Source organism: Andrographis paniculata, unplaced genomic scaffold, assembly GCF_009805555.1.
Source record: "Andrographis paniculata isolate CXL003 unplaced genomic scaffold, ASM980555v1 Contig74END, whole genome shotgun sequence".
NCBI lineage: Eukaryota > Viridiplantae > Streptophyta > Magnoliopsida > Lamiales > Acanthaceae > Andrographis > Andrographis paniculata.
Window position 1 is genome coordinate 3,044,529 of NW_026137611.1, and position 25,268 is coordinate 3,069,796.

At 34.2% G+C, this 25,268-nt stretch overlaps 1 protein-coding gene across 4 annotated transcripts; it reads right to left on the minus strand.

The window, feature by feature from the left end:
- Positions 1-10,038: 10,038 nt before the first annotated feature.
- On the minus strand, positions 10,039-21,322 carry LOC127266131 (F-box protein At5g49610-like). Of its 4 annotated transcripts, none has more exons than XM_051296273.1 (6): positions 21,184-21,322; positions 20,821-20,880; positions 19,311-19,850; positions 16,895-18,064; positions 16,685-16,740; positions 10,039-10,052 (listed from the first exon to the last, which is right to left on the minus strand). In XM_051296273.1, the coding sequence occupies exons 4-5, from the start codon at positions 18,024-18,026 to the stop codon at positions 16,727-16,729; spliced, it is 1,146 nt and encodes a 381-aa protein (XP_051152230.1). In that variant the 5' UTR covers positions 18,027-18,064; positions 19,311-19,850; positions 20,821-20,880; positions 21,184-21,322; the 3' UTR covers positions 10,039-10,052; positions 16,685-16,726. The 4 variants fall into 4 exon arrangements, with proteins under 4 accessions (XP_051152230.1, XP_051152229.1, XP_051152227.1 ...); XM_051296272.1 differs by lacking the exon at positions 10,039-10,052 and adding an exon at positions 16,043-16,306 and having other exon boundaries at positions 19,311-19,422; XM_051296270.1 differs by lacking the exon at positions 10,039-10,052 and adding an exon at positions 16,043-16,306.
- Between the last annotated feature and the right edge of the window lie 3,946 nt (positions 21,323-25,268).

A 25,268-nucleotide genomic window follows, 5' to 3' on the forward strand; every position in this document is an offset into this window, starting at 1 on the left:
TGAATGTAAATGTACCATGCCTAAACTTTTCAATCGGAGTTGGGAGAAGAAGTACTTTCATTGAGTTTGTGGTGTTTGTATCTGGAGTACATACTTACATACTTGTATCAAATACATGCATACTTTTGTGCATATCTTATATACCTATAACTCTGGTGTCATATGCTTCAGTAACGACCATATATGTTATGGTTATTTTGTGCTTGGGAAATCGACAATTTTCAGTTCAAAATATTCACTGGTTGTCGGTAACCAATGATGAATTCATCATGATAGTGTTCTTATGACACCTTAAATTGTATAATACTACCTCCGTCCCACATACCATGTCTGCTACACTGTAGACACGGTATTTTAGGAGAGGTGTAATTAGTAGATAATTAAGAATGTATTAGTGAAAATAATTATCCTATAATATAAATAATTATAAATTAAAATTAAGATAACTAATTATTTTAATTAAAATTTAAAAAAAAAATTAAAAATTTTAAAATGAGATTAAAGTGTATAATCATTTTCCAAAAAAGAAAAGTGACATGGTATATGGGACGGACAGAAACGGCAACGTGGACATGATATGTGGGACGGAGGGAGTAATATAAACAACACATATTTACTATATGGATAAATATGTCATAAATGACTTGTATAATATTTGTACAACCATAGTTTAACCTCCACTTGTAGATGTCCAGACAAGTCATAAATGACTAAATTAAATTTTGTTGGGTTATATGATATATGTACTATTATAATTCAACCTCCACTTTAGATGTCTAACAAGGTCGTAAGTGAGTAGGTTGAATTATGTTGGTTGTTAAAGTATATGAGTGTTGTCACAAATTGAAAATATTTAGACCTATTATTTATTAATCCACACCGTAGCGCACATAACAACTTTCGGTCAGGGATATCTAAGCATAGGGTCTGACTTGGCTAAGAAGGTGAGTACTTTAGAGCAGTTGTGTTGTACCCTCAATTTAGCTTCGTATACGAAATTCTACTAGTTGTGTACCTACTGTGTAGTTTTTTATGTAATCGAACAACGTAATCTTATGACATGATTTTCTAACTGTGTACCTCCATAACTCTTTGTTAATATTTGTAAGAATTTAACATATGACCAAAAGTGGCCTTGATAGATTGGTAGCTATGCTACCACACACACGTGCTTCAATTCATCAATTGTACACTCCCTAAAATGATTTGTGTGGCTTTGATACATTTCCAGAAACCCTGTGACATCAAAGGATCATAGAAAAATAAGCACTATCACATCAGATATCTAAATACCCCACCGGATAGGACAATAATACCATACCACGCCATTGTGCTTCGAGATATAAACTAAATACCCCACTAGATAATTTGTGTGTCTTTCTTACGTTTCTTGATACTTGTGTTATTGAATTATCATACACGAAAGAGGAATGTAAATACCCGTTGTTCGTGTTCATGTACCACAGTACATCAAAATTACAACCGCGTTTCTATACAAGTGGGGTCTTGTTGTTGTATATTTACCTATAATATTACATTATATCAAGCATGCCAAAAGTAATTTCACGTGAAACAGTACGTCCATGCCAAAAGTAATTTCACGCGAAATGGGACGTCCATGACAAAACAAAAAATTACACCTTAAAAAAGGACTATGGTAACCAGTCTTTACAACTTCTTCTGATGTGCTCGAGACGACCACAACAACCTATTTTTGTGGCCGCTTCTAAAGCTATTACATGAAGGTTGCCTTAATAAGAACAAGTGGTTAGAAATTTCGGACTCCTTCCGCTTATTTCCATCAAAGTAAATCAAACTTACACAGAAATTAATAATTTTGTCTCACCATCTACAATTATATTACCAAATCAACAAATTTAACTACAAAAAATACTAAAATCAAATGCTTCTACATACTTATAGTATATAAAGTCAAGTTCCCATTTTTTCTAATGCAATGAACCCCTCAACTAAAAATACACAATTTTATGAATAAAACAATCAATCCAAAATTTCTTGAATCAACATTGCAATACACAATGGTTTTAGTTGCTTATGATTCAAATAGATATTGACAATTTATTTATAGATATCATATGTCAATAGGAAATGACTCTATTTTCTAATTAATGCATCATATAAATCAAAAGTGCCGATAATGGATGATGACTCCAAATAGAAGCATATTCTTAGCTTGACAAAACTACGTATTATTTGAATTTATGTATAAAAACCATCACAATAACTGATTAATGGCATACTTTATTGATCTATATTGTTTGGCATGATCCAGAGTTGGTTTGTTGAGATTATTAACGATTTTTGCCCTTTTTAAGCGGTATTTTGGTGCCAGAAAAGCTAAGGCAGACGCCATAAGCGACAGCCATCTCCGCTCGCAAGTGATGATTTCATCACCCAGAAACTAAGGCAGGAGAGGCAAGCAGTAGCTTCCACCGCTCACAAGCGGCAGTCTTTCCCGTTCGCAAGCGACGGCCCAAACACGCACCGCTCCAGAGTGACAGCAACCCAACTCAAATATCGACTAAGTGTCCCAACTGCAGCGGCACAACCATTCCATTACCAACCAGCACAAGCAAGCCCGCCTAGCTGCGCTGATGCCCTCCAGCCATCCGGAAAGCGAGGAAGATTTGCGCCCTTACAACCCTATGCAAGCAAAGCGAGTACCCTAGGAGTTATGGCCAGCAACTACTTCAACAGAATAACTATCATCAACCGCCTAACGGTTGAAACCACCTTGTAATTGCTTGCAACTGTTACTTTCACCTGCTATAAATAGGGCCAAATATTTGTATGTAGATATACTTCGACTGGAGTATTATAGCGATTAATTTTCTGTGCATTCTAGTTGTTTTCTTGTTCTCCGAGAGCTCCAACCCTGTAAGGGAGTTCTCCACAGGAATGGCCATGGGAGTGGAGATTCCCCTCCTCCCTTGGCCAAGACTTTACTGTTTACTTAGTGTAGTTTTATTGCTTTCATTTACAGTTTTGTAGAATTAGAATTTCCAGCTTTATTAGTAAGTAATGAAATATCATTCAATTCTTCATCCCCAATTCTTTTATACTCTTTCATACTTCCAGACTAAGGAAGGGGTTCACAATAAGAGAACCCACCACTCAACCCAAAAGACCTTCACCAGCGAGGCTAGCAACGAAGGGGGTGCCACCCGAGCTGCAGAGTCCACTGGGCAATGAACCTGTTTCCTTCAACCAGCAGGGGGCAGGTGAGCCAACTGCTGCTGGACCAGGCAATGAAACCACACCCATTAACCAGCCGAGAGCGGTGGAGCCTACTGCAGCTAGACCAGAGGAGGAGCGGGAGACCATCATAACTGAAGAAACCATTCGCAGGATTGATGTCACAGTGGAATCTTAAAAGGAGTATCCCACCGAGGTCCCCGCTGCCACAACCGCTGAAGCTGCCAATGAAACCGAAAGGGTTAAGGCAGTCATAACAAATCTTCCCCTTCTGCAGGTGTCTCCACGCAGCCCTAGAACGCCAATAACAACTGGAACACCTGCAGTAACTCTAACTCCAACCTCAACAAAATTTGACAAAATAATCTTCGATGAAGAGGAGGATGAAGAGGAAAAACGATTCCGGGAAGAACAAGCTCAGCTGTTCGCTGCAATACAATAGTTAGAACAGAAGCGACAACGTGAGCACCAGAAGAAGAGGAAGATGAAGGTGTTGGCTAAGTTGCTGAAATACTGGAACCTGCTCACCCAACTCCAACTGCGATTCAGAAAATACTTGGAGTGGAAGAAGGCATAACAACTAGAGTATGAGGCAGCGAGGCAACTGATGTTCCTGAGGAATATCACCCCTGAGCCAGCACCTGATTCCTCGAGGAGAGAGAAGCCAGTGGACATCAGTTCAGTTGAGTCCGAGGGACAGTCACCATCACCCGCTGAGGCAGGTACATCAGCCTCCCGCGCGACTCTTGACACCTTAGAGAGACGACTGAATGAACTCGACACAGCCATGCTCAGCCAATACCTGATGACCCAAACATTGATAGACACTTATGCAAGGAATTTGGCTGAGGGACTGGCCACTGGCAAAAAGGCAAGCGCCGCACTAGAAGCGCGTGTGGAGGCGCTGAAGACTAGAGCTGGAAGCCTGGGTGCATCTCAAACAGAGATCTTGAAGGCGCTCTTAGCCATCACCCAGCAGAACGTAATCCTCATGGAACAACAGCTTGACACAACTCGAAGTCTCCAAAGAATGGAAGATCTAGTGCGGCAGATGACAATGAATCTTCCCCCGGGGCGAGGACCCTCGAGCGAGAAAAGAAAATAAAGGAAGGTCCTCCCCCATGTACATAATTTTTGAAACAGCAAGGGTTGTATATAGAACAAATGATCAACGAAACAACAATTTTGGTAACAAGTGAAATTTTTCTTTACTATATGCCTACCATAATCTAAAGTATGTGTTCTTATTTGAGATACTTGTGATACCCCACTGTGTTAGCTCTGTGATATGTTTTAAAGTAAAGTTAGATAACTTACAAACACCAGAACAAGTAATTGTCCTTCGAACTTTCTCAATAACTCAAACATTGGTGTTAAACTAAGTAACAACGAATAGGACTTGTGAGGATTAGTGCCCCCTTCGTTTCAATTTTTTCCATACTCAGTAGGGCAATTGAACTTCTGTCTATCGACTTTGTTCACAAGAGATGACTTGAAAGAGAAATCCTTAAATATGGTGTAAGACACAATGTGAACAAAGCAGGGAGAATGTATCATTACAAAGGAGCTTAAAAGGCCTAGGTGCGTGAGAATCAATTAAGATCATGAGCAGACACAATATTTGTTTGAAACTCTTGATCAAAAAAAAAAAAAAAAAAGATGATTCTCCGCACCCTTCGGCTGAAGGCTTCTTTAATAAAAAAATAATCTCTGCTAAGCAAACAAAGTAGACGATACCGGGATAACTCCATTCATGTTAAATCAAATAACAAGTTTGAATGCTTAAGTATCAATTGTCTCTATCCGAGATTCACTTTACTCCTAATCATGACACTGATCGTTAGCAATTCTTGACTGTAATGAACATAATGACTCTGTGATCTCATAATTCAGTTTGTTCGAGGACGAACAATGAAATAGTGGTTTGTTCTAAATTTTGACAAAATCAAAATAAAATGTATTGATAAAAATAGCCATATATGAAAATTTGTTTACTTCTGCTTCAAATGCAAACAGTCTAAGTATGAAAAATGTTTGATAATTTTCATTCAAATTCTCAATAATAGCCAACCAAATCAGAGATGGTAGCTATGGGCCCTGTCCCTTGATTTACCACATGCAATAAACTAATCTATCCAAATTCTTGTACCTGGAGCACATTGTTACATAAATGTATTAAGTCGACATCCCTCGGAGCAAATTTTACGTACCTGTAATATGATTTCATATGCTGCGGTAACTGGTATCTATGCATTGGTAACCTATGCTTGGGAAACCGAGAGATTGTTACAATATCGGATTCCAAATTCATATGAAGGAGATTGTTAAATATATGACAAGTCATCAAGATTCTTCCATCTGCACAATTGAATCATTACAATATTGTAGTAATTATCATAGAGATACACAATTATGCTTCAGTGTATGTAAGAACTTTCAAAATTAACTTATATAATTCAAAATTTAAAAAATAAATTGTCAAAGTATTTGGAAAGATACATTTCATAGGCATCTCATAGAATTTGTTCCAAATTGCATTCATAATCTCATCACTACACAAACTCTAAACGACTAAAATTAGAATATAAATGTTTGTTGGCACGTAATTTTGTTTTCATTACCTCAATCAAATCAAGAACCGCAACAAGGTTTTCAATCTTGCAAAATCGATCTACTACAAACCTATATAAAACCATACGCATCTCACACATAAGGAATATAATATAACTTATTTGGTCGTCATTTTTATGATTTTAATTTTACTGTTTTATAGTCATAAAAAAAAAACAAATAATATAACTTAAAGAATCGTCACAAAATAAAGAACCAACAATCAATCCACCATGATGAACAATAACTATTGGTGGCAATATTAAAGGTATAACTACTTATTGAAATATCCAAACATTATTGCATATCTTTGAAAACTAATAATTTGACAATAATTTATCAAATTATTTGACATTAGGGCAAAATCTTTTTTGGGGCATTTTATCAAACATATTGCGTGCTCACTCAAATTTTTACTTTACTAATATTCATATAGTATATTCCAAAAGAGAGATATAAGAAGAAAAAAAAAAAAAAGAAAAAGAAATGTGAATCTAAATTGAGAGAAACTATGAATCCAAAAGAATAGATAAATTCTTCTACTTAAAGACATAATATTTCATACCATAAATATAAAAGTATTGTATACCCACCCGAAGATTAGAGTGTGAGAAAATCAAGATATGCAGGGGATACTCGATGAGATTTAATGAGAACATAGGAAAAATGTTTTGAGATGATACCTACAATATATTTGTCAACCGAAGTGAAGAAGGGGATGATGAAACCAACCGACAAGAGAAATAAAAAAACTGTGCAACAAATTGAAAAATTGCGTGAAAAAACCGACGGAAGCAAAAAAGTGGGTTAAAGTGTTGGGAGAGAGTAAGATATAAAGATATTCTTAAAGCAGGGAGTGCAGATAAAGAAGTTTAAAACAGGGACTGAACTTCAATAATATAAGGTGCATACGGATTTTATCTCAATTATCCAATAAAAATATATATACAATTTTTTACAAAATATTTAAAAAATAACAAAAGCAAATATTTTTAATAAATTTTTTCATCATTTTCAATATGTAATACTTCCTCCGTCCCATAACAAAATATTCATTTTTTCATTTTAGTCCGTCCCATAACAAAGTATTCATTTCATTTTTTAAATAATTGTACTATCTACCTAACATTACAAATATCCTTACAACTTACAATATATTACACAAATGTCATTACCTTTATATCACATACTAATAAGGTTATTTTAGTAATTTATGCTTTATTCCTACTACATTCAAATATAATACTAATATTTCTAAAACTACGTGCAAAAAATAAATGAATATTTAGTTATGGGACGGGGGGAGTAATAAAAATTTTAAAAAATCGTATACAACGAAAAATGCAACTAAATATTATAATATTAAAATACAAAATATCTTTAATTGTCATTTATGTATAAACAGGTAATATTAAACCGCTATGTTACGAAACATTTTAATACAAACCGCTAATCGAATCAGCTAACAGCTAACATCTAATTGAATCAGCTAACAATTAATAGCTATAAACTAATTGTCAAACACACCCTTAAAACTATTGTGGCGGTGTTCTTCTTAAAAAAAAAAAAATATTTAGCATCATTCTCCGAAAATATTACTCAGAAAATATATGTTAATTAAAAATCAACAATTAATACATATATAATAAAAGTTAAAATTTCAAATATACAAAGTATTATTCTTTATAACACTATTATAATTCACATATCTAACACCAAAAATACTAAAAAAAATTATATTTTTATTAAAATTTATGCTAGTTGAATAGTAAATACGTGTTAAATATTATATCTAATACTTATTTAAGCTGATTAATTGTATCCAATAATTATTACATTTAAAAAGATATATGGGTTTATTAGATTTTTATATAAGTTTTGTTTTAAAATATTTTTATGTGATATTTTGTCAAATGAAATAATACTTTCTCCATCCGGATAATTGTGTCATTTTCTTGTCTGACAAATTTATGCATAATTCATTTATAATAAATAATTTTATCCATTCACAATTTCATTACTCTTATTTAATAAATGATAATAAATTTGTCATCATTTTTTCTATTTACTGCATTTTTTTATTATTAAATTTTTAATATATTTCTTATACGGTAAATTGAAGATAAATATCTAAATCATAGAAAACTTCCCTAAAAACTCCCCTATATTATTTTCTTTCCTTGAAACTCCCTCTACACATATTTATATTTCTTTTAACTTAGAAATTCCATTTTTATCATCTACAGAACACTAATTCACAAAATTATCAAACATATTCAAAATCTTCAACCGTGCCATACTCTTTTGCCCCAACGGTGTTTGTTCAACCCAACCGTCACCGTGTTGCCGTCGTTTGCCTATCCTGCCGTCCGCCCACCCCGCCCACAATGGCTCTAATCAAAAGTGTGTTTTAAATTTTGTATTATTCTTTAATTTTAATTAGACCTGTCAAAACAGGTTAGTGGGGTGGATTGACCCACAAATCACCCTAACCTGCAAATAAGCGGGTTGTTTTCGGGCCAACCAGCGGCAGGGTGGATCAAAATTTCATCAGCCCAACCCAACCCACCAGCGGGTGGTGAGCTAAGTGGGCTAGCCACGGGTTTTTTTAAAATATTAAAAAAATATTAATATTATAAATATTTTCGTAGTTAATATTTAAAAATAGCTGAAAATAGTTTTATTGTAGAATTTAAATAATAAATATTTTAAAATAAATAACAAATATAAAAATTCTCAATTCTAAATATTATTAGTTAATGTATTTAAAAAAATTAATAATAAGAAATACTCCATTTTAAAAATAAATCATAATTAATTTTATAAAATTGTAAAATTATAAAATAATAAAATGGAAGACGAACAAAACAAATGATGAAAAATCGAAACAAATAACAGTGATATGGATAACAGATTTAGAGAAGAATAACAAGGCGTGTAGAACAATATTGATAATTTATTTAAACTAATAATAATATAAATTTTATTTTATTCGTATTAACTTAAAATATTTCTTTTCAGTAGATTAAAAATAATCATAAGTTATTTATTAAATAAAATGTACAAAGATCTTTTGATATATTTTACTCTTTGTACCTTATTTATAAATTAACTGTATTTATAATAGTATATTTGTAATTTACATAAAATTAAAATATATTCTCATATTAATATTTGATTAGTTTTATTATAATTTTTTAATGTGATAGTAAAAAATGGTAAAAAAAAATTCATTTAGTTAGACGGATGAGTATTAATTATTATATTTACTTGGCCCGCGGGCTAATCCACCCCACTGCGGGCTAACCCACCCTCAACCCGCGATCCACGCAGGTTGGCCCATTTAGTCCCGCATTTTAACGGGCTTAAAAAATCACAACCCAACCCTCCTTAAAAGTAAGGTAAGGCGAGCCAACCTGACGGACTCAACCCATTTTGACGGCTCTAATTTTAATTTTATTTTGTAGTATTATTTGCTTATTTATTGTATTATATATTTTCATATTTATTTATGTGTTTGTTTGTTTGTTTACTATTTCGATTGAATTTTCTTGCATTGGTAATAATTTTGTGTGTTTGTTGAATTTGAATAGTTTCATCTTTTATGTTAAAAGTTTTCAATATTTTTTTTCTGCTGACGTGGGAACCCGTAGCCGCTACCCAAAAGTGCGTGCTGAGTAACCTCGGTCGAACCTAATACCCTGCAAATTATGCCAGATAAACTTGCCTGGCATCAGGAATTCTTAAACCTTGACTTTGCTTGGCATTGGGCTTCGATATAGCTTGAAGTTCTCTTGTCTGATGAGACTAGCCCACGCGGTGTGTTACCTGCAAGTCTCACAATGGAAAAGTTTTCAATTTCTTGAATACACATTGTCTTGTTTTTGTAGGAAATCTATGGGAAAAAAATATAGTAATCAAGGGAAAATTGAAGAAATGATTGTTGATGATTATTGCGAAATATATTCTGAATGTGGCCAAAAAAAAATTAATACAAGTAAAAAACGAAGTCTACAGCATAAAAGGAGAGCAATGTCAAATTTCGAACACCCGCAAAGTTTTTGATAGAAATAAAAATGAAAAAAACATCCAAATGCAAATGATTATTACGAAACAACTACGATAAAATCCATCGGGAGTACATAGTGAGAAACTCTACGAAGTCATTGAACTTGGCCCGTCTTGGGTTCACAACATCTTCTCATATTGAAACTCCTCCCACAAGCCTACATAGGTTACAATAGAATCATTAAAATCGAATATCATACGTAAATGACAAAAACAAAAACATTTAGTTTGGCTTACATCCAAACATCCAATGATAGAATGAACAAATGAAAACATCTAAAACTTATCAAACATATTATTTAATCCAATATCGCAAAACCGAAATGAAAAACAAAATGTTGAAGCTTTGGATCATGTTCTTGCCTTTGAATTCGAAGTTATATTTAAAAAAAAAAATTAAAAAGAAAACTAATAGTAATCAATCTTTTTTTATATTTGATTAGACCAATCAATTATTATACATGTGACCAAAATCTAACAGAAAACTAATGACAATGAAATACATGTCGAACATAAAAATTAATCATTGAAGAAACACACCTTTTGAAATTATTGCCGAAATTCAAGAAGTTCACCATTCCATCAAGCTCCACTATCTGTCAGAAAAAAAAAAAAGAAAAATAAAAGATTTCATAAAGTAGCTCAACATAATCTCTAAGACAATGGAGATTGATTATTTCTAGCAGTATAGAAATGGAAGTAAGAGTGTCATATGAAACTCAAATACGCAAATAATAGGTGAAAAATAACACTCACATTTGAGTAGGCTTTCGACAAATGGAAATGCAAATGGAGAGAACCTCGCAAACCTTTCACTTAGATGATCGAGCATAGTGAAAGTTCCTTCTTCCGCATTAAAAATCACATACCATAAGGAATTATCTTCGAGCCTGACAATGAAGAACATCTCGTTTTTGTACGCAACTACAGAGTTGAAGTGGCAGATGGGCTTAGGCTCGAATTCAACCCTTGATCGAAGGTGCCATGAATCGTTCACATATTTAAAAATCTTCAGATGCATAGGTTCGTCCGAATGCATAAAATTGTGAACCACATGCATAAAACGTTAAACCCTAAATACACAACTATGTCCAAGCACATATTCCCAAAAATGAGGATTTCTCGATGACAAACAGAGGCATACCATATTGCGGCCGAAATTTAAACCGCAATCGAACACACAATTTAAGGTAAAAATATTGTGAATAAACTAAAAATTTTAGGAAGAACGAAAGAAAACTTACTTATTCGCGTTGCGTCGGGGTGATGGGCTCATTTCCAACTTCCCCTTCACCATGTTTTTTCAGTTTGTCGGACGATGAGTAAAAATGAGAACGATCGGCTGCGGGTGAGAGTTGTGAAAGTTGGATAGGGTTTTGTTTGCGACACCCCGGCCCACAAGCCACATATATTTTCCTTACTATCTTATAGTTTCGAAGCTACATATTTATGACTTTTAAGTTGGTAGCATTATATTTTCTTAAGAAGTAATATCATAGTTTTTAATAGATTTTGTGATAAATTTCTCAATTATAAAAGATAATCTTTCGATGCACTGCTAAACCAAATTGAAATACAAGTGAAGACCATAATTTAGTTTTAATATTTAATTAGTGAGAATAAAATATTGACAAGATATACAATGATGAACAATATACCACTAGTGCACACAATTTGGCCTTACTAACAAGACTTGGCGGCATTTAGAGTACATTTCGCAATTATTGTCCGATAAGTATCAACAATCATTTCTTTTAATTTCCTTCGATTACTATATTTTTTTTTATAGATTTCCTACAAAAACAAGATAGTATGTATAAAACAAATTGAAAACTTTTAACATAAAAATCAAACTATTCTATTCAACAAACACACAAATATTATCAATGCAAAAAAATACAATCAAGACAGAAAATAAATGAACAAACACATTGTGATAATAGTTTGAATATTTTCAACATAAATAATAAAGAAGAATAATTATATAAATAAATATTAACATGTAGAATACAATAACTGAATAAAGAAGCAAATAATACTACAAATAAAATTAAATTAGAGAATAATACAAAATTTAAAATACACATCTTTGATAGGGAATCATGTAAGCATAATAATCGATTCAATGTGGTATAGAACTCAAGAATCGAAACTGAAAAGAATCCCGAGAGCATACCTCCGGCTATTGGTGTCAAACTCGAATGCAATATTTCTTGGTTCTTCTAAGAAGTTGCACTATTTTTCTACACGGTGTAGAAGCCTTTTTATAGTGATGCTTAGGTGACCAAAAACCTATAAAATTCATGTCTCAATTAGTTCATTTTATTAAAGAAATAACCGACATGGAGAGTAGGAGTGGGGAAAGTAGTAGAGACCTTTCACAAAGGTCACATTAACCTTTAGTAATGAAGTAGATAAGTAGTGGAGATAGTAGAGTAGTTGAGACTTTTCACATGGGTCACTACTTCACATAGACCACATAATATTAACAAATCATTGTGGGCGGGTGGGCGGACGTTGGGTTAGGCGAATGACGGCGATACAACGACGGCGGTGGTGGTTGCGGTCGAATAAACACTGTTGGGGAAGAAGAGTATCGCTCATGTTGAAGATTTTGAATGGATTTGATAATTTTGTGAATTAGTGTTTTGTATGAAGATAAAAATGGATTTTCGGAGTTAAAAGAAATATAAACATGTGTAGAGGGAGTTTTAGGGAAAGAAAATAAAATATGAGAGTTTTAGGAAAATTTTTGATAGTATAGATATTTATCTTCAATTAACACGCATATATATATATTGCAGCAGGTATTAAATTTAAGATTGAACATCATGCTGAATAGTGCACAATGTTACTATATAAAACACGTTATTTATATTAGTATAATATAAATACAATACATAAATTAACCTCACATGAAATACTTCTACATAAAACCATTTTAAATATGAACAGATAACACCCGCCAACTAAAAGTATATGCTATGTGCATTATGTATTTGTGTTATTTGGAGAAATTAACGCTAATTTCTCCAAATTGGAGCCTAAACTATTGTTGTGTAACTTTTCATGTCCCACATCGGAAGTGTGATAAAAATGTAGGGATATTGACTCCTATAAATTGACCCCCTTGGGTCCTATTTTAAAATATGAAAACAAGTCTTTCTTTAGTAACTAGAGAGAGTGAAATTCAGATTTGGTGAGTTTTTGTGACGAGGGTTTTACAATTTTTTCTGTGCAAAAATTGTAATAAATATTTTAGTAGATTATCCCATTTTGGAATCGTGGATATAGATCTGTTGTGAGAGCAAACCACGTTAAATTCTCATGTCTTGTTATTTAGTTTTCTCTCTCTTCCCTTGTGTGTTCCCAACAAGTGGTATCAGAGCGAGGTTATTTTTTAGCGAGGTCTTGGAAAAAGGAGAAGACAATAAGCAAGAGGTGTTTCGAGAGAAGTTGACGGCACGCCAGCAGTCCAGGTTGCAGTTCCGCAGCGGGCTCCGGCAACACACCAGATTTCTATCAGAAATGTCGGTTCTGCTTGATTTGAGTTCCTAATTTTATTTTTTAGCCTCTATTTATTTGGTTGTTGGAAGTGCTTGTATATTGGAGAGTTATATTAAACACTATTTTCACTACTTTGAAATATGAGGTTCCGTTCTTTGATGGAAGAATGATTTTACTATGTTGCAAAACACAATACAAAACTACTTGGTGCAGTAAGGTCTTGATGTTGCATTTGAAGATGTAAAACCAGAAGATATGAAAGAAGGTGATTGGAGTATGATCCGGAAAAAGACTGTAGGAACTATGATTGGCACTCACCCCCCGTATAAAGGTTACCGTGTTGATGGAAACATCGCCGAAGAGATTGTGGGATACTTTGGAGAGTAAATTTGCCACGAAGACGTTGACTAACCGTCTGATTATGAAGATGGATCTATATTCTTTGAAGATTGAGGAATTATGTAATATAATTGACCATACTAACAAGTTTAATGAGTTAGTATGTCGACTGTTGAATGCAGAAGAGAAAATTAAAGAAGAAAAGCAAACGCTGCTCTTGTTAGCTTCATTGCCCAAATCCTACAAGCCGTTGGTGCAGTCAATGTTGGTTGGAAAAACTACATTGAAATTAAATGAGACACTAACGATTTGGAACGAGAATGACTAGATAATGAGAAATGAAGACACTTTAAAGGAGAGTCAAATACTAGCTGTGGGGGGTTCTGAAAGATAGAGGAAAATGAAGAGTGACCGTGGTGGACGATCGAAATCTCGGCCGAGAGATTACAGCTCTATTGAGTGTCATTATTGTGGAGAGTTTGGTCATATTCAAAATCACTGTCGACTTTTTAAAGAAGACTTGAGAAGTCTGAGAAATTTAAAGGGTAAGTCGAAAGTTTAGAACTCCGCGAACATGATCAATTATGAAGGTGATTTACTTCTTTTAAATACAAATCCTATTGAGAATTCTAATTAGGTGATGAATTCTTCCGCCGATGTCCATATATGTAAACATCAAGTTTTATTTGATACATTGCATACAAATAGAGATTTTGACTATATTAATGTGAGATATAAGATGTAACAGTGAATTGAAGGCATTGGAAGAGTTCGCTTGAAGCTCCACAATGGTAATATCAAAACAATTTTTAATGTGAGGTATGTGCCTACTGTTGGAGCTAATGTTATTTTATTAGGCGAGTTGGCTTCATATGGGCATAGATATGTTGCCATTAAAAATCTATGCAATGTGTACAAGGGTGATAGTTTGATTATGCAAGGAAGGAAGAAAGAAAACAACATCTATTATCTAGATAAATGGGCCTTGTGAGCAAATGTGAAGAGCAACAATAATACGAAGAATCAGAAAATCGAGAAGAGAGTTCGTTTTTTTGACATGGTCAAAATATGTGAGACTATGGGAAGAGAGAGAATTTGTTGTGTAACTTCCAATGTCTCGTATCGAAAGTATGATAAAAAAAAATAGGGGCATTGACTCCTAGATTTGATGAGTTGTTATGACGAGGGTTTTACAATTTTATCCGTGCAAAAATTGTAATAAATATTTTAGTGGATTATCCCGTTTTGGGATCGTGGACGTAGGTTTGTTGTGAGACCGAACTACGTTAAATTTTTGTGTCTTATTATTTAGTTTTATCCCGTAAAAGTAAACCTAAAAATCACAAGAAAATTTGAAAAATAAAATTGTACTCCCTCGATCTCACTTAATTTTTTCATTCTTTCTATTTTCATTCATCCCACGCAATTTTTCATTCCTTTTTTTTTTGAAAATATAATTATATACTTTAATCACTTTTTAAAATTCATAATTTATAATTTTTTAAAATTTTATTTAAACTATATAGTCATTTTAATCTTAATTTATAATTATTTTAATTAAATCATAATTACTTGTACTAATGCATTTTTTATTTACTTACTTATTATTAAATACCAAAAACTCGGTGTGAGACAAATTAAGTGGAACGAATGAAATGAAATATTTCATTCAAAATCCACCCTAAAAATAGTCATTGTTTTTTGGATCAATTCTTGAATCAATATATTAATTTGTTGAAATTAAAGCTAAACTAAAAGTTTTATTATCAAATATTTCTTTTATAATCACTAATTTTATGTCAGATTTTAGTCGTCTATGTATTAATTTATTGATTTAAGCAAATATAAAAAAGATTGATTATCCTTTTTCTTTTTTAATCAAAAAAATTATCGTAACACTTTAACATTTTATTTTTTATTTTGATTTTGCGATCTTGGATGACATTATATGTTCGATAAATCTTCAAATATTCTTTCAATATTTCTTTCACTAGTTTTCTGTTGGTTTTTTTTTTTTTTTGTTTTTTTGTTTTTTTTTTTTTTTTTTGTGTTAGATTTTGATCGTATATATATTGATTTATTGTGGTTTTCAAATATACACTTCAACCGTTTTTATTATAACAAGATCCAATTAAATGAATTTGAAAGAATATTTCAAATCTCTACAAATCTCAATCTATCTGAACAAAGAATTTAAAATTTTGTTGAATTTCAAATCATTTTATTTTTAATCCCTTTTCAAATCCAAATCTCTCAAGACCTAAACAATCACATGCAATGATAAAGAGAGATCACATCAGCCTTGAAGAGAACCACAACCAAAACAAAATTAATACAAGTAAAAACGAAGTCTACAGCATAAAAGGAGAGCAACGTCAAATTTCGAACACCCGCAAAGTTTTTGATAGAAATAAAAATGAAAAAAAAATCCAAATGCAAATGATTAATACGAAACAACTACGATAAAATCCATCGAGAGTACATAGTGAGAAACTCTCCGAAGTCATTGAACTTGGCCCGTCTTGGGTTCACAACATCTTCTCATACTGAAACTCCTCCCACAAGCCTACATAGGTCACAATAGAATCATTAAAATCGAATATCATACGTAAATGACAAAAACAAAAACATTTAGTTTGGCTTACATCCAAACATCCAATGATAGAATGAACAAATGAAAACATCTAAAACTTATCAAACATATTATTTAATCCAATATCGCAAAACCGAAATGAAAAACAAAATGTTGAAGTTTTGGATCATGTTCTTGCCTTTGAATTCAAAGTTATATTTAAAAAAAATTAAAAAAAGCTAATACTAATCAATCTTTTTTTATATTTGATTAGATCAATCAATTATCATATATGGGACCAAAATCTAACATAAAACTAATGACAATGAAATAAATGTCGAAACATTAAAATTAATCATTGAAGAAACACACCTCTTGAAATTATTGCCGTAATTCAAGAAGTTCACCATTCCATCAAGCTCCACTCCCTGTCAGAAAAAAAGAAAAATAAAAGATTTCATAAAGTAGCTCAACATAATCTCTAAGACAATGGAGATTGATGAGTTCTAGCCGTTAGAAATGGAAGAAAGAGTGTTATATGAAACTCAAATACGCAAATTATAGGCGAAAAATAATACTCACATTTGAGCAGGCTTTCGACAAATGGAAATGCAAATGGAGCGAACCTCGCAAACCTTTCACTTAGATGATCGAGCGTAGTGAAAGTTCCTTTATCCGCATTAAAAATCACATACCATAAGGAATTATCTTCGAGCCTGACAATGAAGAACATCTCGTTTTTGTACGCCACTACAGAGTTGACCTGGCAGATGGGCTTAGGCTCGAATTCAACCCTTGATCGAAGGTGCCATGAATCGTTCACATATTTAAAAATCTCCAGATGCATAGGTTCGTCCGAATGCATAAAATTGTGAACCACATGCAGGACAGCCAGGCACCCTTCAAACTCGAATAAGAAGTTTATCGGAGACAGTCTTCCCGGCAAGCGAATTTCGATCACCTCTTCATTCTGGTTGATTGAAAGTATACAGAGAGGTACACCAGGGTTAGATAGGCAATTCACGAACCAATACAAAGATTCGTCTACATTTGCATAGCGCGGGCAGAGTTGATGCCAAGGATGACGAGAGAGAATCTCTACATAATTGGAAATCGTTCTCCATGATGTCGAACCGGATGCAAATACTTCACACTTGTAGCTAAAATTTCTGTGGCTCGAAACCCCATAGAATCGGAAGACTTTGAACTCATTGTTTCCAGTAATTAGGGCTCCAACGCATGGAAGTGCAGCTGACCGAGTCCCGAGAGGAAGTTGCAAGACATCACGAGTATAAGGATTAAATATGCGAAGATGAACCATGTTCATCTTGTGGGTATCTTCTTCGACACTGAGGAAGAGACCTTTCGATGAGCAGCTGATGTCAGATGACGGAATATTCTCGATACCAGAGATTTGAATGCTTTGGCTAATCTCTCCATTTCCTTCCATTATGTAAAGATGAGAGGCTGCTGCAGTTTCACGAGAGTACGGACATAGAACACACTTCGGGTTGTTCTTTGAGTGCTTTAGATGCAAGGTCGGAAATTCTGGCTCAGATATCAAACGTGACCAGAATTTGCAGACCGTCTTGCATTTTACAGCAGTTTTTGCAGGAAGTCGCGGGAGAATGTTGACCATAATTTCTTCAATATGGCCAATTCGAGGCACGTCGTCAATTTGCAGCCGGGAGCAATCAGGAGTCATGTCAGCCATGGTAATGAGCAAATTCTGGTGATAAAAGAGTTTTGAAGCTGCAATAAACACAATATTACGTATAAGATATCAAGGACTTGATCAGATACAACACATCGCAAATTGTCCCAATCAAATTCATACCATGCAACAATTATACCATTCATCACTAAGTATGCTAAAGAGTGATAATTGTAAAATGTAAACAAGCGAGAAAACTTAAACAAAAATGCAAGGGTTGATAATGAATGACATGTGTAAACACAACCACGATTATTAAAACGAAGATATTGTAACAAACGTTGAAAAGTATGTCCACATAACCAAGAGAATACAACATTCAGCAGCATATAAGAATGGTATTTGTTGATAAGAAACAATAGGAAAAAAGGTTTAACAAAGACTTCGAAAAAAGAATAAATCACATCAATTATTATGGCAACACGTAGTCATACTCGCACGCAGCAATTGCATGTAGCAAACACAGAAGCTCAAATTTAGAAGAATTACATAGCTGGAAGAATTGTTGAAAAAACATCTGTTTTTGGAAATGAAAAGATGAAACACTTCTCCAAAAATAAAACTAAATGTAAATAAATTATTAAATAGTTTTCAAGGACAACATAATTGAAACTTCAGTTTCAATATAACACTAGGAATGTGGAGGAAAGGTTATCCAAAATTGGAACGAATGAGTTGAATGATTTTCCATAACAGAAATCACATAGGCTTTGTGGTCTAAAGCCTGTCACCAAAAATCAACCACAAATTTTTAACTCATCGAATAAAACTTTATCCAAGTAAAGGAACAACGGAATCACTTCTTACACAACAAGTTAAAGCTCAATAAACATGTAACCATCACCGTTAATTAAATAAAACACAGATCTGAACCCAATAAAACTAATTTTTTCCATCACACATCAAATGATCCAAAAATATACTATATATACAAAAAATTAATAAAAAGATCTAGAAATTGGAAAATAAAATATTATTCATAATCTTTACATATCACAAACACACAACAATTAGTCTACCCTTGAGTAATATCCAAAAAGCGCAATAGTAAGTCCTAAAAGGCATTAGCAAAGTCGAACCCAAGAAGATCTATCATCAGATCTGCCATGGATACTAATTCCATCAAGGAAATTGAAGAGTACAAGATAAAAAGATGAAAACGTGGTTTAGATGAGTAGATCTACCGAGGAAAAGAATTTCATCACAAACTTAAATCAATACAAAAATCAATAACCAGTTAACCACATTGTTCAATGATCTAAGCAAGGGAATCACAAAGCTTACCAAGCGATGGAAGACGATCTGAGAGAGAAATGGTTGAAACCTAATCGAGCACTTCTTATTTTTCTCCGCTTTGGCGATGGTTCTTATAAATGCGTAGGGCGCCGCCTCAACCCTTCGATGACATCGATGATAGAAAGAAAAATATCAAGTAGGGCATCAAGCCCGGGGTCTTTTAGGAGACACGTGTCTAAATTGTTTGCATGCAAAGCAATTACTCCTCGACACGCTTCACATTTAAGCTATTGCTCAATTATTCAAATAATAATGTAAAATCGTGTATGATTAGTATAAATTATCAACTGTCTTGCTTTCCTCCACAATTATGAATTACGAAAAATTGTTAATAATGTTATACAATAGAAAGATATGAGTTTGTGTTAAATGCTAATGACATGCCTGAAGATTAATGAAGTCTCGATCAAATTTTGATAAGACCGCACAATTTTTTCAACTTCTACATGTCATCTATCATCAAAGTATAAGTAAGCCCACTGTACACTCTTGCGCTGCAACCTCGTGTGCCTTGGGAAATTGAAATTCCTGCTGAAGGTAGCCATTCTTCTAAGTTAGCATAAATCATTTTCTCAAAAAAAACCTTTTGCTCAACTTAAGAAAATACATAACCCCATATCTTTTTCTGTAAAAGCTTGATGCCAGTTTTTCATTCGAGCACCTTCCAAAGTGACGTAACACAATAAATTTTTTATTTAATAAAGTACAAACTTGCATCACAGGCACAATGCCTAGATCTTCGATGATTTGGTTGCCGCAACCCCACCCCCTCTTACCAGTAAAACTGAGGTGGTTATAGACAAACACCCTGCCCTTTCCTTTATAAATACCAAAGTTCGAGTTTCTATTGAGCATTTTTTAAAACTAAAAAAATCCATTGTTCCAAATAAAGTTGCTGCAAGTATGCATTCCAAAGATCCATCATCGACCAACTTATTGAAAAAAAACTACACTCTGAGGCGATGACAATGTCATCTCATGTTTTTTTCCCAAATGAGATGATCTTTTTACATATACTTATTTGAAATTTTGGAATAATTTATCAACAGTAACGGATCCTAACACTCTTTAAACTACTTATCAACAGTAACTCTTATATAAGTCTATCACATCAAAAATATATTTTTGTCAAAATATATCACATCAAATACCCTAATATTTTACTATTTCCAAAATTTTCGATAACTTCGAAATTCCAAATATTCTCTATGTAAACAGAGCATAACACTCTTTGCTCATTTTCCAATAACTAAGTCACTCAAAAATTTAAAGGGATCCAACACATTTTACATGATTCTTTCAACAACAATCCCTCCCAGTACAAGAAGGATACCATTCCCAAAACTTTCGAACATCACACTCCTTTTTATAAATGGACGACATCTGAAAATTTGAACAGAGGATTGAATGGTGATCTAACCCCAAACCTTAGGTTAAACAAGCACACTCTGTATCACATAATTTCACCAAGAATTGCCTCATTCTAAGAGACGTATACCTTCCGAAGGCCCCAGCTTCAATTCCATGTACGACCAAAAGCAACACGCAAGCTTCCAATCTTCATCCAACGAAACAACATGAAAAGAAACCATTACAAACTTTAACTAGGGAAATTGCAGCTCACGCTAAAATTCAATACTACTAAAGCATTCTTCAATTCAAATTCTTTTACAGTGTCGCTTTCTAAGCATGAGGTAAGATTGTAAACAACCAATTGTTTATCCATTCATTAAATCGCAAGCTACAAAGCAATGATTGGACAAAGACAGAAATGGCGGCAGAAACGGTTAAATTTTGAAAGAGGGAAAATCAAAGAAAAGGAAAACAAAAGTATGAGCAGAGAAGATGGAATCTCAATCACCTGAAGCAGATGAAAATTTCGTAAAACCCTCGAAGAATCCCTCGTAACTCATTGTGATTTCAACTGGCCGAAATAAGCGGTTCTGGAGAGTTTTCATATCATAATTCATAAGATAGGCATCGGGTCGGACTCGGATGATTCTTTATACATTCTGGTTGTGGTTGTTCGAGTTAGTAGTCAAATTTTGTGATTTGTTTTTGTAGTTTGTTAGGTTGCGTTTGAAATTAATTTTGTATTAAAATTAAAATTTTAATTTGAATAATATTTTGTTGTGATACTATATACTATATATATAAATTAAAAAAAAGATAAATTATATAATATTCGTATTTTATTTTTTATTTTTGGTGAAAATCTTATGTGAATACAAAATTTACAAGCAATTAATATTTAGTTCTAAATAAAATATAAAATTATGTAAGTTTTATACAAATTATTTATTGGGTGAAGCTCTTATGCGAACATAAAATTTACACGCAATGAATATTTAGTTTTAAATAAAATCTAAAATTACGTAAGTTTTATACAAATTAACAACGTAGGGTGTGTTCGGTTGGTGGACATAAAATTTATTGGGTGAAGCTCTTATGCGAACATAAAATTTACACGCAATGAATATTTAGTTTTAAATAAAATCTAAAATTACGTAAGTTTTATACAAATTAACAACGTAGGGTGTGTTCGGTTGGTGGACTCGGATTAAAACGCACTGTACAATTACCGTACAAATTTCAAAATTAAAATCCAACCCTACTAAGCTTTTACTTTTCTCGCAGAAGTGTTCGAGATTCTCTGCAATCCGTCAATCCCATCCGGCAGCAACGATTCATGCGATCAAAGATACACGCCGGTAGGTGGTACGTGAGACAATAAATCGACAACATCGGTCCTGGGCATTTCGATTGTAGATTTGCAAGGGCTTAACACTTGCGTGTCGGTGAGAAAGGGGAGTTAGCAGTGGCGACAACCGGTCGACACAGAGGTGAGTCAATCTCAACACCGTCTCGTCGATTTAGTGTGAGTTCGGGTCTATTATTCTCTGTTTTTTTAAAGTCGGCTGAAATTAGTGCAATTCAGAGATGATATTTCTTCGTATATGCCTGATTTAGGCAGGAAATGAGTGATCTATGTCTAATTTTAGGGATTATGGTGTGATTTTATTGTAGCAAGTATTACCATCAGTTACGCCGTAGTTCGAGTGTAATTTGTTAAACGGTGAAAAGAAATGGTTTTCTGAGTTCGTATCGGAACTATTCTATCGTTCTCGACTTACCTAGAAAGCTTCCCTAGAATTCGCAATGGGTGGTTCGTGGGTAGTGGTTGATTTGGTTTTCTGCCACAAGTAATAGGTCATAGCAGTTGCCTAATTGTGGAATTTCCGGCGAGAGTCGTTCGTATGTCGTTAAGACAGTCACCGTATGTACTAGGGAATATTAGGATCCTCGTTCCAATCGTATGGGATGAGGTTTGTTCAATGTTATTACCCATTGAACTGTGTGTGCTTTCGGGAATCTTAGACTCACTATTATTTTAAAGGTGTTTATGAGATTTCTTCATCGTTGGTACCCACTGCGGCCTTCGCTGTCGGTGTTTAGAAAAGAGTTATGCGCACTATTACGATTTAGGTTGAAATTGATATGAGTTTTGCTTATTTCGACATGGTAAGTGTGGGAATCAAGTTGAAATGTGTTTTTATGTTAGCTGAATTACGTGCTGCTAAGTACTTTCTTTTGAAAAGTTGATTGTACTTCGCTTGAAATTGCGTACATACGTTTTTTGCTTGTCACCCCCAACATAGATAATGGTTTCTCTACCAACGATTAATGGGTGTGGCTTGTTTTTCGTACAAATTGGTGTGATTTCATTTTAAATTGTTTACTGTGTTTGAGCACCACAGTGATAGCAATGTGATTTTCCTTGAAAATCAAATTATTTGGATTCACATTGACTTGAATTTGTGTTGTCTTTTTTGTTGGAATTAGTTTGAGGTTTTGTTCAATCAATTTCATGACTGTTAGGTCAAATTTTTCTTTCATTGTTTGTGTTCACACCCCTAAGATAAACCTGAAGCTTAGTTTTCCTTGTCCAATGAGTTCTAGGAATAGAATCAGTCGTGTTTGGTTGGATTTATATATTTGGAGGGGTTGTTGGATTGGGAGAATAATGTGAAGATCTTCGCCGGTTGGGATTTCAATTTTTAGTGCTTTATTAGTTAAGGTCCTAAATCTTTGCTTAATCCTAATGCTTGTTTAATTTAAAAATGCGAACATGCGTATTCACCATTATCTTAGTCGCTACACGTAGTTACTATTTCAGTACTGGAAATTTGCAATTGATTCATGTATATGAAGCTTTTGTGTTAGGCATGAGCACAATATTAACATGGTTTTATGATCATTTCAAAAATCAGAAATGGTTTCATTTGAATGAGAGTTGTAAGGTGGTGTATGGAGGGATTTAGGGGTATAATAATTAAGATATACATGCCGCGAGAGAATGCCGTCATGGCATAACCTATTCCCATAAGAACATTGAAAGCCTAGTAGTAAAGTTTGTGCATACCCTTTAACGCCTATAGGGTGCAAACTGGAGGGTGAAGTTCCGGACACGCATAGTTCAACTGGGAGCTGCGACCCCCCTCCGAAATGCGGGATAAAATGCAAGGTTAGTGTGCATTCGTTTATAAATTACATAAGAGTCAGTTCGTACGATGGAGCATTATACGAACCTTGAATAGAAGAATGATTGGTACTTTTGATCTTCTGGTAAGACAATGCCACGCGGAAGGCGCGTAGCGGAGGACCCTCCCACACCGCAGGCTAGTTAGTCGTTGCCACAAGAGGAGTGTTTCCTTCACCTTGTGTGGTTGCAATGGCAGCTTGAGGAGTATCAGGGAACAAGCTTCGCAAAACTGGTGTGGAAAGAAATCACGACAAAGTTCAATTCGGAGATGAATGTCCAGTATAGAGTAGACCAACTCCAGACAAAACTAAAGCGAATGAAGAAGACGTACTTGGAACTCCAAGAGTTGGTGGTGACGACAACAGGACTTGGATGGGATCCAGACTTGCGGTTGATATATCGTTTACACGCTTTTGAATCAATCGTATTACTATCCCTTTAAGTTACAGTTTGTCGTTGCCCTAGTTTAACCATACTCTCTTAGGCTCATAAAGACTACATATCGCTCTTAACGAAACTGTTCGCGCGCTTGGACTATTGTCACGATATGTTTGGTCGAAGCGGAGAGGGGGTACGCAGACCATTATCTTCCGGGTGGGATAGTGCAATGAATGAACCGGGTAGCCAACCAAGTGTTGAACTGAATACAGATAACGGAACTACGGGCACACAAGGGGGGTTCAACGGGACGACCAGTACAGGCATGGGGACGGGCCACACTAGACCCTCTAAGGCTGGACCAAGTGTTAGAAGGGTTCGACGGAGGCGAGCCTCAAGTCAGGCGGACGAGGTACGTGCTATGGTTCGTGACGAACTGACCAAAATATTCAGCCATAGTACTTCAGAAAAGAAAACAGAGAAAGCTAAAAATAAGGAGGATGTGGCACAGGTGACTGACGCCCTCCGTGCCGTGCCTGGTATAAGCGCCAACGTCAGGAAAAGGGCCAACGAGATGTTTACTTTTCCAGAGTACCACGACTATTGGTTGTCGTTAGATGAAGATGATCGGATTCAATGGATCCACGAGTTTGTTAGTGCGGACTGATTTGAGAATGCAACACCGACAATGTTATGTAGTACGTAGTTACGTCGCAGGAGGTTAAGTTGAATATGTGTTGTTGAATTGTATAGGTCTTATCCTTAAGTACCTGTAACTTACAATTTCGTCATTTAACAGTTTTCACATCACCTAGGGGGAGAGCTGGATTGTTATTATGTACTCGTTCGGAGTGGTTGTCGACCCAGTCGGCCTGTAACATAGACTTTAGTTTATGAAATGTTTATTTATATATGTTAACATAATGCCATGTTATCGAAAGAGTGGTTGCGTCGCCATTAAAACGCCATGCAATGTAGTTTTAATTGTATTTCCGTAAAATGCAGACAACACATGGTGAGTCCTA